Source organism: Petaurus breviceps, unplaced genomic scaffold, assembly GCF_028583685.1.
Source record: "Petaurus breviceps papuanus isolate PSGF00001 unplaced genomic scaffold, PetGlider_PUasm1.0 91133, whole genome shotgun sequence".
Classification (NCBI taxonomy): domain Eukaryota; kingdom Metazoa; phylum Chordata; class Mammalia; order Diprotodontia; family Petauridae; genus Petaurus; species Petaurus breviceps.
The window spans coordinates 50,441,079-50,456,808 of NW_027187419.1; the positions used below are offsets into that span (position 1 = coordinate 50,441,079).

At 38.4% G+C, this 15,730-nt stretch overlaps 1 protein-coding gene across 1 annotated transcript in view; it reads left to right on the plus strand.

Annotated features, from left to right (window-relative positions):
- LOC138155076 (beta-galactosidase-1-like protein 2) overlaps nucleotides 1–15,730 on the plus strand; it is a 50,949-nt gene that overhangs the window by 483 nt on the left and 34,736 nt on the right. Inside the window, exon 2 of the mRNA XM_069080123.1 lies at nucleotides 7,670–7,765. Coding sequence (XP_068936224.1) covers nucleotides 7,670–7,765 — 96 coding nt within the window. The remainder of the gene's footprint in view (nucleotides 1–7,669; nucleotides 7,766–15,730) is intronic.

Here is a 15,730-nt window from a genome sequence, read left to right on the forward strand (position 1 = left end):
AGAGAGACAGAGAGAGACAGAGAGACAGAGACAGAGAGAGAGAGACAGACAGACAGACAGAGATAGAGACAGAGACAGACACAGACACAGACACAGACAGACAGACAGTTGGGAAGTGGCAAGGGCAAAGGTACCCCCACCAGGACCATTGAATTTGAGGTGGGGTGTATGAGGGAGGGTAACACCAGTCCTGGAAAGGAAGACCGGACACATTGAAATACAGCTTTAGACACATTATCTGTGTAACCCTGGGAAAAGTCATTTAACTTCTCTAACCTCTCTCTGCTTCAGTTTCCTCAAAGTGAAATGGGGATAATAATAGCACCTATTTCTCAGGGTTGTTGTAAGGTTCAAATGAGATAATATTTGTAAAATGCTTTACAAAACTTAAAGTGATGTGTGTGTGTGTGTGTGTGTGTGTATGCTAGCTGTTATTTAGGAGGAGCCAGATTTCAGTGAGAACCTGAAGATGGTAGGAATATGAAAGGAAAACTTCTAAAGAGAGGTAAAATTTCTCATTAATAGAGAAAGGGTTCCAGAGACAGGCAGATGTGGCATGGAACATCTAAAGGGGAGAAGGGGACAGTGTCAATGGGAATGAGAAAATAGGCAGTCAGTTTTAGAGAAAGGGGCATCTTGAAGCACAGGTCATACCAGACTAAACTCAAGGGAATTCTATAAATGTGATTTTTACATAAACTTTAGCAAAGCATTTAACTAAGTCCACCAGAATAGCATAAAGACAAGATGGAGAAATATGAGCTAAATATTGGTATAATTGTTTAGGTTTCGAAATAATCAAATGGTCTAACACACAGGGTAGTCATCAATGGTTTGAGGTCTACTTAGCAGCAGATCTCTTTTGGAATTTCTTTGGTATCTGTTTCACTTTCTATTTAACATTTTACCAATTACTTGGATAAAGATATAGGTGGTATGCACCTCCATGCCCCACCTCCCACAAATTTTCAATCCAGTGACATTGGCCTCTTTGCTGTTCTTGGAAGAAAATACTTCATCTCTCAGCTCCATTCATTTTATCTGGCTATTCTCCTTGCCTAGAATGCTCTCCTTCCTCTTCTCTGCCTCTTTGATTCCTTTGCTTCCTTCAAATCTCAGCTTAAATCTCACCTTCTTCTGGAAACCTTTCCTAATCCTTAATTCTAGAGCAATGTCCTGAAAAATCCCAAGAGAAGACTGTGTTCCAGAGGACAAGGTGATCAGCAGTGTCAAATTCAACAGAGAATAATTTTGAGGGATTTGAAATTTAGGGGAAGATGGAATAAAAAGAGAATTATTCTTTTTTTTTTTAAGGCAATCGGGGTTACGTGACTTGCTCAAGGTTACACGGCCAGGTGTTTCTGGGTGGGTGCTAAGTGTCTGAGCCTGGATTCGATCCCCAGGTCATCCCGACACTGGAGCCGGTGCTCTTACTCGCTGTGCTACCTGGCTGCGCCTATGACTGCTTTTTTGATAAATATGCAAAAGTATATGTCATATGCCAAAGGTGTCACCATATACAGCCTACATACTCATTTCAGTGATGCCATAATTACTCAAAACACATTTGGAATTATGCTTTTCAAATTGCCTTCAGAACTTGTGACATATTCTTTTGAATATTTTTGGTAGTAGCAAATATTTGTTATTGAAGATTGTTTTTTATTTTTAGAGTTAGCTTCAAGTCATTTGGAACCAAGTGGGGTAAATAAGCAATATGGTATAGAAGAGTGCTATCACACTCAAATAGAAATGGGTTGCATATTAACTTAGAAAACCACAAATTAACATTATCTATGTTTTAGTGTAGTTTTATTTATTTTGTTAAACATTTGCCAATCATATTTTAATCTAGTTCAGGCACACTTGGGAATTTTGTAAGCCAGAGCTGGGAGTTTGACGCCTTGGTGTGGAAAACTGGATTTGGAATCCAAAGACCTCTGTTCAGATGTGCTCTTTACTACTTGTGTGACCTTGGGCAAATCATGTCCTTTTTCTGGATGTCAATTTCCTCATATGTAAAATGAGGGGTTTGGACTAGACTTCTAAGGTCAGCTTCCCCCTCCCTGATACCCATACCCATGCCACCTTATGCTTCTTAGGTGGATATGAAGCTGGGAAATACCCATTCAGGTAAATAATTTTAGGCTTTCTCCAGTGTCAGAGAGCTGAGCAAAGAAGTAAACTTAGGTAACTGAGCTGGAAGTAGTAGAAAGGAAATTTTAGACCAGGCTCAGATTCCCATAGGCCACAAGGAAGATGGGCAAGCCAGAGGACTGTGGATGACAGCTTTGTCCCCACTTGCCCCCATAGTGGGCCCTCTGTAGTGGTGGAATGTGAAAAAAAGTTGATCTGTGTGCCCAGACTGAGAAGAGGACCCTGAAAGCAAGAAGAAACCAAAACTACACAGCTTGCCTAGAATAGCCGACTAAATTTTTTTGGCCAGAACCTGAAGGAGATAGCCTTGAGCTATTGTCTCTGAGTGAGGATCAGAGATCTTATGGAGGTACTTATGAATCGAAGGTTCTATAAGGGAGGGGGGATAAACTTCCAGAACACAAAACCTCTAGCAAAAGGAAGAGTCCTTAACTTATTTGTGTAGCTATGTATAAATGTGTGTTTGCATATACATGTTTTATAATTAGTGATACTAATTCACTTACATTCCTTGGTGAGAAAGATGACACCTGTGGTTTCAAAATTCCAATAAGCAAACATATTGCGTCACAAGAAAAGTTTCCTAAAGAGCACTTGAGGTCAAAGGATTCAAATCAGGCAGCTGATTTTTCTGAGGCACAAAAATCCATGAAGATCTTTAAAGCTCCCTCAGTAACCTTAAGGCTAAAGTGCCCTACACAGAGCTAATGATGTGTTTCATTGGGTCTGAGAGCTCTTGAGGGGTAATGGAAAAACCCATCCCCTCCAACTGACTACTCAGCCCTGTTCACATCCACCTGGGGAGGAAGCTCTTGCTACCTACACAGTGTTCTAATCAGTTACCACCTACCCCTGAAGAGCGTAGAAACCACATACCAGACACTGAAATGAACTGTGGAAGTCATGGTTTAATGCACCCTACAACAGAACAGAATTGTAGTGGCCTTCACATAGTCTCAGCAATATGCAGACAGCTGCATGCCTGTGCTGCCTTCCCTGGACAGCTGTTTGCCTTTCAACTCAGGTGTCCCCTGAGTCTTAAACTTTGTAAACGTGAACTATTAACATTTTCATCTATTACTGTATACCATTCTACCCCACCCTTTATAAATGTAATATATAGGTATCCTTACATGTAGCAAGGTGTAGCGGCAAGCACCCCAGCATCCCCAGCGTGTCTTCCAACACAGGTTCTTTGATCTGCTTTGATAAAGGAAAGCAACTCAAAATGGGTTAACATGCTTACTTTAATCAGTCAAATATGTATCGTTTACCTAGTTCAGGGGAAAGAGGTCAGCACCCCGAACTTCAGAATATACAGACAGAATTATCAAGACAGAGAAACAGATCAAGTAGACAGTTTCTCTACTTCCTTAAAAATTATTACTCTAGGGGACATAGTTTTTAGGTTCAAGCTATATTTCAGTGGAGGAGAGACTCCAAGTTTATATCCAAGGCTTGACTTCTTTCCACCAAATACCATTTACATAATGAACAGACATAGCAAATAGCAAATAAACCCATTTGTCTAAGTCAAGAACAAATCAGAAACTAGAATATATGTTTATATGTATATATATGCATATATACATAGATATATGTGATATATGTATCTATATACATATGTGTGTATCTCTGTATTTTACATATCCAACAGTACAGATTGAAGGAGCTTCTCATTGGGAGTGAGGTAACTCTCAGCTCAACCGAGAGAGAAAGCCCCAAATCTTACCCAAGGGGAAAATCCTCTATGTATCTAGCATAGCAAGTTGAGAATAAGAACATGTTCACAGTTCTTTTTTTTTTTTTTTTGCTTTTTGGAGGCACAATTGGGGTTAAGTGACTTGCCTAAGGTCACACCACTAGTTTTTTGTGTGTGTGTTAAGTGTCTGAGGCAAGATTTGAACTCAGGTCCTCCTGACTCCAGGGCCAGTGCTCTATTCACTGTGCCACCTAGTCACCCCACATGTTCACAGTTCTGCATGTCAGCTTCTTCCCAGAGTCTTTCTCCTTTCATAACCTTGAAGAAAGGTGGGAATCCCATGTACCTTCTGTCAGTCTTGGAAGCCAGAAAATGCCCAAAGAGACTGAAGAGCCTAGATCTCTTCTTTTTCTTCATTCTTACCAACTATGGCTTACTTATCAAATGGGTACAGGGTTTTGACTTCACCAGTGAGGAGAGAGTCCCATACCAATGGATTCAGGTTGCATGTAATTTCCTGTGGTTCTTGATAGTAAATTCCTTTCAGATCTCCAGTAGGTTGGTATAGGAGCAGAGGAAAGTGTCAAAGAAAACACAAAAAAAATGTGTTCTTTTTATGAAGGAGATTTGGGGACCTTGGCAAGAAGCTTGAAATAAGAAAAAATACATCAGTGAGCCAAGCTCACTCTTGTGGGAGTGGGGTGGGATATGAGGTAGGAAATAGTGTCTTTCTAGGGTGCAGTCCTGTAATATCACAGTCAGCATCATTGGAATAATTAGATAGATTTCCTCAAGGTGACTATCTTAAAAGATACTATTTATCAGCTATCTAATCCTTGTATGATGGATAAACAAACTCAGTTTCGTTACATAGTAGGCATGCTTCATCAAAATCCTGAGGATTGTAGAAATAATGGAGAGATCAGAACTAATAAACCTGGCATGGCCTATTAAAAAAGTAATTAGGAAACCATAATTTGGTGTACAAAGTAACAGCAGTATTGTAAGATGATCAGCTTTTGAATGACTTAACTGTTCTCAGTGATACAACACTCCAAGACAGCTCTGAAAGACTTACAGTGAAAAATTCTATCCATCCTCAGAGAAAGAACTGATGGTGTCTGAATACCCATTGAAGTATACTTTTTAAAACTTTATTTTTTCATGAATTTTTTTCTTGTCTATGTTTTCTTTCACAGCAGGGCTATTATGGATGTTTTGCATGAAAATGCATGTGTACTGTATCGAATCTCTTGCTTTGTCAATGAGAAGGGGTGGGGAAGGAGGAAGGGAGAGAATTTGGAACTCAAGTTTAAAAAAGGAATGTCAAAAATTGCTTTTATATGTATCTGGAGAAAAATAAAATACTAAATTAAAAGAAGAACCAAAAAAAAAAAGTGTAGTTAGCTTGTTCCTTCACCTGACTTGACTCCAAGTGCCTTGAACACTCTGTTAATCGTTTACCTGTGTGCCTTTCACAACCAGATGCTCATTTAAGATCCCTGGTACTGAAGTCACAGCAGGACCAATATTGTTGACTACATCTCCACTTCCCATTTTATTTTCCCTTCCAATAGAAGTGCTTCTTTCTGGAAAAAGAGAATGATGGTTTTTGCATTCCTTCTAATAATGGTGGGGGACAGAATTGTGGCTAATCTGAAATGAGAATCTTCAAATCTTTCACTTTGGGTGATAATGTGCAGTCAGAGACACACTCAGACAACCATGTTAACACTCAGCCCCACTCCCTGGTATTGGTGCTCTGTTGTCTTGGCTCTGATGTCAGCATTTTGAGCTCCAGCTGGGTGATAAGAGAGCAGAGATGCAGATAACCCAGATAACCTATCCTTAGTGCTTGAGGGTCTCTGAGAACTGAAGGAGACCTGCCCCAGTTATAGAGTTTAGAAGCTTGAGGTTAGGCAACACCTAAGGTGAGAAGGTTCTTCTAGCTCCTTACATTTTAATTATTGTAGGTATGTCCCCTGGAACCTCCATGAACCTGAAAGAGGGAAGTTTAACTTCAGTGGAAACCTGGACCTGGAGTATGTGCTGACAGCCAAGTAGCCCTGTGATTGGGAGGCAAAGGGATGATTGTAATGGGAATGGGAGTAGATAGAAAGGAGAATGCAGTTTTCCCTTGGTCTTTGAAAAAAAAATCTGGACTTTATGTCTGTGTTTTCCAGACGTGCTGAGAAGCTCTGTTCCATGGATCCAAACCCAGTATTAGTACTCATCAGTGAGTGAGTCCTGTTGCTCTGTGTGGGACTTTGACCTCTGTTTTTGTTACCAGGTTTCTTCCATTATAATCTAGTAGAGAAACTGCATAAGAACGTATAATTTTTGTAGCCTTTGTTAGCAGTGTGAACCTTGCCATCTAGGGTAAGTTTGTAAGATAGGGAAGACAGAGAAGATTTGAGTTTCCATTTTTGTGCCCTGGAACCACCTTTATGAGTCCTCCTCCCTTGTTGAGACCTCTTGCCTCTTTTTTTGGGGGGGGGGAGATTAGAAATATTTTTTGGAATATCTATCTATCTATCTATCTATCTGTCTGTCTGTCTGTCTGTCTGTCTGTCTGTCTGTCTGTCTGTCTATCATCTATCTAATCCCCCCAATTACATATTAAAACAATTTTTAAACATTTGAGTTTTTTTGAGTTCTGAGTTCCAAATTCTATCCCTCCCTTCCTCCCTCCCCTCTCGTCTCTCTGATATGGTAAGCAATCAAATATAGGTTACATGTGTATAATCATGTAAAACATTTCCATATTAGTCATTCTATACAAGAAGACTCAAAAGAAAACAAATGAAAGAAAGTGAAAACAGCATGCTTCAATATGTATTCGAACAATATCAGTTCTTTCTTTGGAGGAGGATAGTATGCTTCATCATGAGTCCTTTGCGATTGTCTTGGATCATTATAATAGCTAAGTTGTTCACAGTTCTTCATCGTGCAATATTGTTGTTACTGTGTACAACATTCTCCTGGTTCTGTTCACTGCACGTTGTACCTGTTTATATAAGGCTTTCCAAATTTTTCTGAAATCATCCTGCTTGTCATTTCTTATAGTACAATAATATTCCACCACAATCATATGCCACAGCTTGATTAGCCATTTCCTAATTGATGGGCATCCCTTCAATTTCCAATTCTTAGCCACCGTAAAATGAACTTCTATAAATATTTTTGTACAAATAGTTCATTTATCCCCCTTTTTTGGATGTCTTTGGGATATAGACCTAGCAGTGGTGTTTCTGGATCAAAGGATATGCACAATTTTTTAGCTCTTTGAACATAGTTTGAAATTGCCCTTCAGAATGGTTAGATCAGTTCACAATTCCATCAATAACACATTAGCATCCCAGTTTTCCCACATCCCCTCAAACATCTATAATTTTCCTTTTTCATCATATTAACCTATCTGATAGGCGTAAGGTGGTACCTCAGAGTTGTTTTAATTTGCATTTCTCTGATCAATAGTGATTTAGAGCATTTTTTTTCATATGACTATGAATAGCTTTGATCTCTTAGTCTGAAAGCTGCCTGTTCATATCCTTTGACCATTCATCAGTTGGGGAATGACTTGTATTTTTATAATATGTCACCTCGTAATAACTGATAGCTTCCCCTGTTGCATCTTCCTTTTCAAAAAGATCTGGATTTCTACTTTTTGTAGTCGTCTTGACTAAAAATGTTTGATCAACAGAGTACCTGGACAGCATGATAACCTACTATCTCTAACTATGCCCCCTCCCTATCCTCTTTCAGTTCAGCTTTCTTGGATTCTATTTCTGACACTCTCTTTTTTTCTAGGACCTTTGTCCACATGGCAGCAGATCTTGGGTTGTGGGTAATTCTGCGCCCTGGGCCCTACATCTGCAGTGAGTGGGACCTCAGGGGCTTGCCCAGGTAAGGTAATGTGAGTGATACAGGGCATTGATTCCAGATGTTCCATAAACTTGTCCAAAATGTAAACCACAGAAGTATATTTTATTTTTAAAGGTTATTTTCATCTACAGTGTACCCTTTACATCAGAAAGCAATAAATGAACATTTAAGTAATGGGCATCGTCCAGACAAATCTACATAATGTTGCCATGACTATGATGTTCAGGGTGGACATCTATGAAACTTTTTTCTCCTAGATAACGAGCAACCTTGGGTAATTCACTTAATTTCTCAAAAATTTCCCTTCTCAGTCTATAAAACAGGAATAATCATAACTGTCCTACATATCTCCCAAGGGCTTTTCAAGGACAAAATATGAGTAAAACACAAAAGGACCTTGAAAAGTAACAGGTGAAATATAAATGCAGGTGATTATAATTTTTAAGCTTCGTTTTTTTTTTTTGTAGCCCAGGTGCTCACTCATTATTTGTGTGTGTGTGCATGCATGCATGTGCCCATGTGCACACATGTGCACTAGGCTGTGGGGAGGAAAAGAGTGAAGAGGGTTTGATGGGAGGGTTAGAGATTCTATGTCAGGAGCATAAAACCTCAGAACTAGAACAAAAGTCAGGCAATCTAGTTCAATCCATACCTTTGTCCCCTATCACCTCATGCAGATGAATTTCTTGGGGAACATTATACTTTAAAAGCTTTTTTGGTTTCCTCTTCTCTGGGAGCTTCCTTAAAATCTTTATCTTTCAGTACTTAGATGGGGAGTAGAGATTTGGAGAAGGATCATTGGATAGATATTAAACTGGGGGAAACTGCTGCCTCTTGTCACATCTTGATTATACTCTTGTGCAATTAGGTACCATGGTAACAGTTTGTATGTTCTTTATGAGCAGTGCGGGAACACATGGATGGGGTTGACTGACTACTCAACATACTGCCATAACTCCTTTCTTATCTAGGGGTCCAATACATTCGATTAGTGTTTACTTGTGCCTACATCTGATTAAACATTCCCTTTGCATCCCTTTCTGGCATGCTGTGTCCTAACCTTAGCAATTTAATTGAATCTGCTAAAGATATAATAAAATACATGCATCCAGGGTATATTACAGAAGCTAAAAATACCTCAATTCTCTTTATCCCCTAGAGTTGAACCTCACTTTTGCTGCCTCCCACTACAGAGTGAAAAAACCAGAAAGCTCATGTGCTTAATGCAAACCATCCTGGCAGGATGGTTTGAGTAACTCCCTACATTCAACCTGGGATCTAGGCCTCCTCACTTGGCTTCCAGGGCTGCAGAGACCTGCACCACTGCACTGGCTGACTTTCTATTCCATTCAGCTAGCTTACTCCTTGGCTTTTGGCCCTGCATGTTTGGATTAGTTCCCTATACAGATAATGTATAACTTGAAATTAGATTTTTATCATTACTATTGATGAAATATATTTTTGTTCCTCACTTGACAGTTTTCTTATTTCATCTTCATCTGAATGACCACCTTTTGAGGAGGTTATAGAAGGAGTTCTTTTTCAGATACAGGTTATACTAAATGACCTCTGAAGCCCTTTTTGTTGTTGGGATGTCAGAATGAACCAAGGGACAAAGTAGTATCTATACGAGGAATGCAGGATTGGTTCAGTATTAGGAAAACTGTCAGAATGATTGACCATATTAATAACAAAACCAACAGAAATCATATAATTATTTCAATAGATGTTGAAAAAGCTTTTGACAAAATACAGCATCTATTCCTATTAAAATGCTAGAGAGCATAGGAATAAAGGAAACATTTCTTAAAATGATATTCAGTATCTATCTAAAACCATCAGTAAGCATTATCTATAGTAGGGATAAGCTAGAGGCCTTCCTAATGAGAACAGGGGTGAAGGAAGGATACCCATGATCACTATTTTTCAACATTGTACTAGAAATGTTATCAATAGCATTAAAAGAAGAAAAAGAAGTGGAAGGAATTTGAATAGGCAATGAGGAAAAAAAAAACTATCACCCTTTGCTGATGATATGATGGTATACTTAGAGAAGTTAAGGGGGTGGCTAGGTGGTGCAGTGAATAAAGCTCTGGCCCCAGAGTCAGGAGGACCCGAGTTCGGTTCTGGCCTCAGACACTCAACACCCACACAAAAAAACTAGCTGTGTAACCTTGGGCGAGTTACTTCACCCCAATTGTCATCCAAAAACAAAAAAAAAAAGAAATGCTGATGATTTATGTAGTTTTATTTTATATCCTGAGACCTTACCAAAGTTGTTAATTATTTCCACTAGTTCTTACCGTGTTTCCCCGATAAGACCTATCCCGAAAATAAGCCCTCCCCTTACTGTGTAAGATTCCTCTAAAATAAGCCCTCCCCCGAAAATAAGCCCTATTGAGATTGCTACTGTAGTAAAGGTGATCCCCTGCACTACACGCTACATTACGGTACCCTCTGTATGCACCGTCCCCCCCCCCGAAACACACGCCGCGCTCCGAGCTGCATCCAATCAGAGCTGCAGCAGTGAGCGCGTCATCATGTTCTTCCCCAGTGATTTGCTTATTGAATAAAGGTACATTTTTTTGTTCACATTTACCTGTTTATTAAAATTGCTGTCAATGTTCATTAAAATAAGCCCTCCCCTGAAAATAAGCCCTCTGGTGTTTTTCTGTCCAAAAAATATAATAAGACAGTGTCTTATTATCGGGGAAACACGGTAGTTGACTCTCTTAACTTCTCTTTCTCTCTCTCTTTTTTTTTTTTTGTATCTTTGGGGCACAGACTCAGGTTAAGTAACTTGCCTAGCCACCCTATAATCAGCATTCCTATATATGACCAGCAAGAAATAGAAAGAGAAATTTTATTTAAAATAACTGTAGACAATATAAAATACTTGGAAGTCTACTTGCCAAGATAAAGCCAGGAACTATATGAACATAATTGCAAAACACTTTTTACACAAATAAAGTCAGTATAAACAACTGGAAAAAATGTTAATTAGATGTGGATAGATTGAGTCAATATAATAAAAATGACAGTTCTGCCTAAACTAATTTACTTACTCAGTGCCATACCAGTCAAACTACCAAAAAATTATTAGATAGAGCTAGAAAAAAATAACAAAATTCATCTGGAAAAATAAAAGGTCAAGAAATTCAAGGAAATTAATGAAAAAAAATTCAAAGCAAAGTGGCCTAGCAATGCTAGATCTCAAACCCTGTTATAAAGCAGTAATCATCAAAACTATCTGGTGCTGGGGTGGCTAGGTGGAGTCAGGAGGACCCGAGTTCAAATCCGGCCTCAGACACTTAACACTACTAGCCGTGTCACCTTGGGCAAGTCACTGAACCCCAATTGCCCCTCCAAAAAGCAAAAAAAAAACAAAAAATACCAACATCCCCCCCAAAACAAAACAAAACAAAACAATCTGGTGCTGCTTAAGAAATAGAATGGTGGATCAATGAAATAGATTAGGTACACAAGCTTCAGTAGTAAATGACCATAGTAACCTAGTGTTTGATAAACCCAAAGACCCCAGCCTCTGAGATAAGAAATCACAATCTGATAAAAGCTGCTGGGAAAACTCTAAACCAGCATGGCAGAAACTAGGTATAGAGCAACATCTTACACCATATATCAAGACAAGGTCAAAATGGGCACATGATTTAGACATAAAAGGTGATACCATAAATAAACTAGAAGGGCAAGAAATAGTCTTCCTGTCAGATCTAGGGAGAAGAAAAGAATTTATGACCAAACAAGAGGTAAAGAGCATCATGAAATATAAAATAGTAGTTTTGATTATATTAAATTAAAGAAGGTTTTGCAAACAAAACCAATGCAACCAAGATTAGAAGGAAAGCAGAAAACTGGGAAACAACCTTTTTAGCAAGTAAAGGTCTCATTTCTCAAATATATAGAGAACTGAGTCAAATTCATAAGAATACAAGCCATTCTCTGACTTATAAATGGTCAAAGGATATGAATAGTCATTTTTCAGATGAAGAAATCAAAGCTATCTATAGTCATATGAATATATGCTCTCAATCACTTGTGATTAGAGAAATGAAAATTTAAAAAATTCTGAGGTTCCACCTCACACCTATCAGATTGGCTAAAATGACAAGAAAGGAAAATGATAAGTGGAGAGGATGTGGGAAAATTGTGACACCAGTGCACTTTGGTGGAGTTGTGAACTGACCCAACTATTCTGAAGAACAATTTGGAACTATGCCTAAAGGGCTATCAAACTGTGTATACCCTTTGATCTAGCAATACCACTTTTAGATCTATATCCCAAAGATACCATAAAAAAGGGAAAAAGGACCACCATGTGCAAAAGATATTTATGGCAGCCCTTTTTGTGGTAGCAAAACATTGGAAATCAAAGAGATGCCCATCAATTAGGGAATGGCTGAACAAGCTGTGGTATATGTAATGGAATACTACTATGCCAGAAGAAATGATGAGTAGGCAGATTTAACAAAAGCCTAGAAAGACTTGTATGAACTGATGCTGAGTGAAATGAGAACCAGGAAAACATTGTACACAGCAACAGCAACATTGTGTGATGATCAATTATGAATGACTTACCTATTCTTAGCAATACGATGATCCAGACAGTTATAAAGAACTTGTGATGGTAAATACTATCCAAATCCAGATAAAGAACTGATGGAGTCTGAATGCAGATTGAAGCACACTTTTTTTACTTACTTTATTTTTTCATGTTTTTTTTCCTATTGCTCTGTTTTTTCTTTCATAAATGTGACTAATATGGAAATATGTTTTACTTGATGGCACATATATAACCTATATCAAATTACTTACCATTTTGGGAAGAGGGGAGGGGAGAGAAAGAAGGAGGGAAAAATTTTGGAATCCAAAGTCTTGTAAAAGTGAATGAATGCCAAAAATTGGTTTCACATATGTAATGGGAATGCAAATTTGGAAGATCTTCCCTGCCCCTAGGCTAAAATGCACCTGAAGCCTGGGGAGGGAGGCTTGTTTTTCAGTAGATGCTTCTTGATTGGCCAGTGAGTCAATAAGATGGTTACATTCTCTGAGCCAGGAGAAGGCTATATAAGCCCTGATGTGTAGCTTTGTTTTGGGACTCACTTTGAGAAGTGTTCTGTGACTTGATCTGAATTCTGGGAAGCCGTTGTTGAGAGTCCCCTGGCTTTGAAAAACCCAGATGTGGAAACCCAGATGTTGACTGGGTATGGATGTAATGGTTGGACAGTTTGGAAAGCTGTCTACTTGATCTGTTAATGTCTTGATAATTCTGTCTGTATATTTTGAAGTTTGGGGTGCTGACCTTTTTCCCCTGAACAAGGTAAATGATATATGTCTGACTAATTAAAGTAAGCTTGTTAACCCATTTTGAGTTGCTTTCCTTTATCAAAGCAGATCCAAGAACCTGTGGTGGTGGCAAACCCTGAGGACGCTTGGGGTGCTTGCTGCTACAACATATAATTTAAAAAATAAAATACTATTAAAATTTTAAAAAGGAACAAGTCAAGAGAGGCAGCTTGAGCCTTGGTTCCCTGAGTCAGGGGTTCTTAAACTGTGGGGAGGGGAGATGTCTATGGATAAACTTCAGGAGATCCATGAACAGAGATGGGGAAAATTTTTCATGTCTTTATTTTCACTAATTTAGAGTTGATTTTTAACTTTTCCTTCAATTGTGAATTAAAAAAAAAGACATTTTCCTTAGAAGGTGTTCATAGACTTCACTGGTGACTACCAAAGAGATATTCGACATAAAAAGGGTTAAAAAAAACCCCATTAGTCCATTGTTTTACAGAAAAACTAACCTAACATGTTTTACAGAAAAACTAACCTTAGGAAAAGTTAACTCAGGTGCCTTGATGAGGCCTTTGGTAGGTAATGTTGCTCTCACCACATCCTGTCCTCAGAATCATAGAATATACTTGAATGGGAGTCCCACCTACAACTTCCTGACAAACAATCATTCCAGTCTTTACTTGAAGACCTATAGTGAGGGGAAACTCATGACCTAATTTCTCCTAAAATCTGTTCCACTTTGGATAGCTCTTTGATGCAGGGGTTCTTCAGGGCTTTTGTTGTGTCAGGGATCCCCTTTGTTAGTCTAGTGAAGTCTATGGACTCCTCAGAATCATGTTTGTAAATGAATAAGATTAAAAATACATTAAAATACATAAATTATATGTAAAAACCTAGGATTACAAAGGAGATCCATCGTGTTTAAGTACAGTGATCATATATTAAAAAAAGTCAACAGCCTCCACATTAAGAACCCCTGCTCTAATTGATAAGTTTTTATGTGAAGCATGCCCTTCCCCCCTTCATTTTTTAATTAAAATTTTTCCATTGAACAAAAAATCTCTTTTCTTTCCCTCTCACATCCCTTCTTCCTGCCCCCAAATTTTTGGAGAAAAAAGGGAAACAAAACCCTTGTAAGAAATATACATGGTCAGGCAACACAAATTCCTACATTGGCGCACTCCCTCTCTCTCTCTCTCTCTCTCTCTCTCTCTCTCTCTCTGTATATATATATATCTTCTCTCTGACTCCATCAACTTCTCTGTCAGGAGGTAGATGATATGTTTCATTATCTCTGAAATTATGGTTGGTCATTGCATTCATCAGAGTTATGTCTTTGAAAGCTGCTTTTCTTTTGATATTGCTATTGTATAAGCTGTTTTCCTGGCTCTGTTAACTTTACTTTGCATTAATTCATACAAATTTCCTCAGGTTTCTTGGAAACTATCCCTTTTAGCATTTCTTGTGGCACAATAGTTTTCTATTACATTCATCATAATTTGGTCAGTCATTTCCCAATTGATGGGTATTCCCTCACTTTTAAATTCTTTGCCACTATGAAAAAGAAATGTTATATATTTATTTTTTCCTTTTTATTTGATCTCTTGAGTTATATTAATTGGCCTTTTGGCAACTTCCACCCACTGCTTCCTGTTCTACCCTTCAGGGCCAAGCAGAAAAGCCTAATCCCTTATCTCTATGACAATTTTTCAGATTTCGAACACAACTCTCCTATCTCCACACCCATAGGCCCTTTCATTAGACTAAACATCCCTAGTTCCTCTAACTGATTCTCCCATGGTGTGATTTTAAGGCCCTTTATTAACTTTGATAGCTTTCCTCTGTACATGCTCTAACTTAATGATGACCTTTTTGAAATATGGTGTCTACATGGAACATAATATTCCAGATGTGATCCAAACTGAGTAGTACACAAGTGAAACCATCTGCTACTTAGCCCTAGACACTATGCCTCTCTTAATGGAATTAAAGATTGCTTTAGCTGTTTGGGGTGATATATCACATTATATATACATATCGAGCTTACACTAAATCTCCAAATCTTTTCCCAGATAAACTGCTATTTAGTCAAGTCTCTCTAATCTTGTATTTGTGAAATTGATTTTTTGAGCCTAAGTATAAGAATTTAAATTTTCATATTCAATTTTCTCTTGTCCTGTTTGCCCCAATGTTTTAACATCTTGAACACTTTCTGGATCTTGACTCTGTCATTCATTTGGGTTAGCGATCCCTCCCAGCTTTGTGTCACCTGCAGATTTATGGGGTATGAGTATGCCATCTATTCCTTTATCCAAATCACTAGTACATCTTCCCCCCTAAACCCCAACAAAGTTCTCATTAGTTCTTTCTTAGCAACTGCCTCCTCCTTGTTGGCAGGAATCAGGTTCAGAGTAGTGGTTCCTCTACTTTTTAAAAGATGAAATTATCTTTTAGGCAATCCAAGAAATTATTACCTTATCTGCTTGTGGAAGAGATCCAGGGCTCTAGCAAATGTCTAGATTCAGGTTCCTTCTCACTGCCTTGTGCTGTCTCTGTACTACATGATTTTAGAGGTCAACTAATCCAATTCCCTTACATTTTTTTTTTTTTTGCTTTTTGGAGGGGGAAGGCAGGGCAATTGGGGTTAAGTGACTTGCTCAAGGTCACATGGCTAGT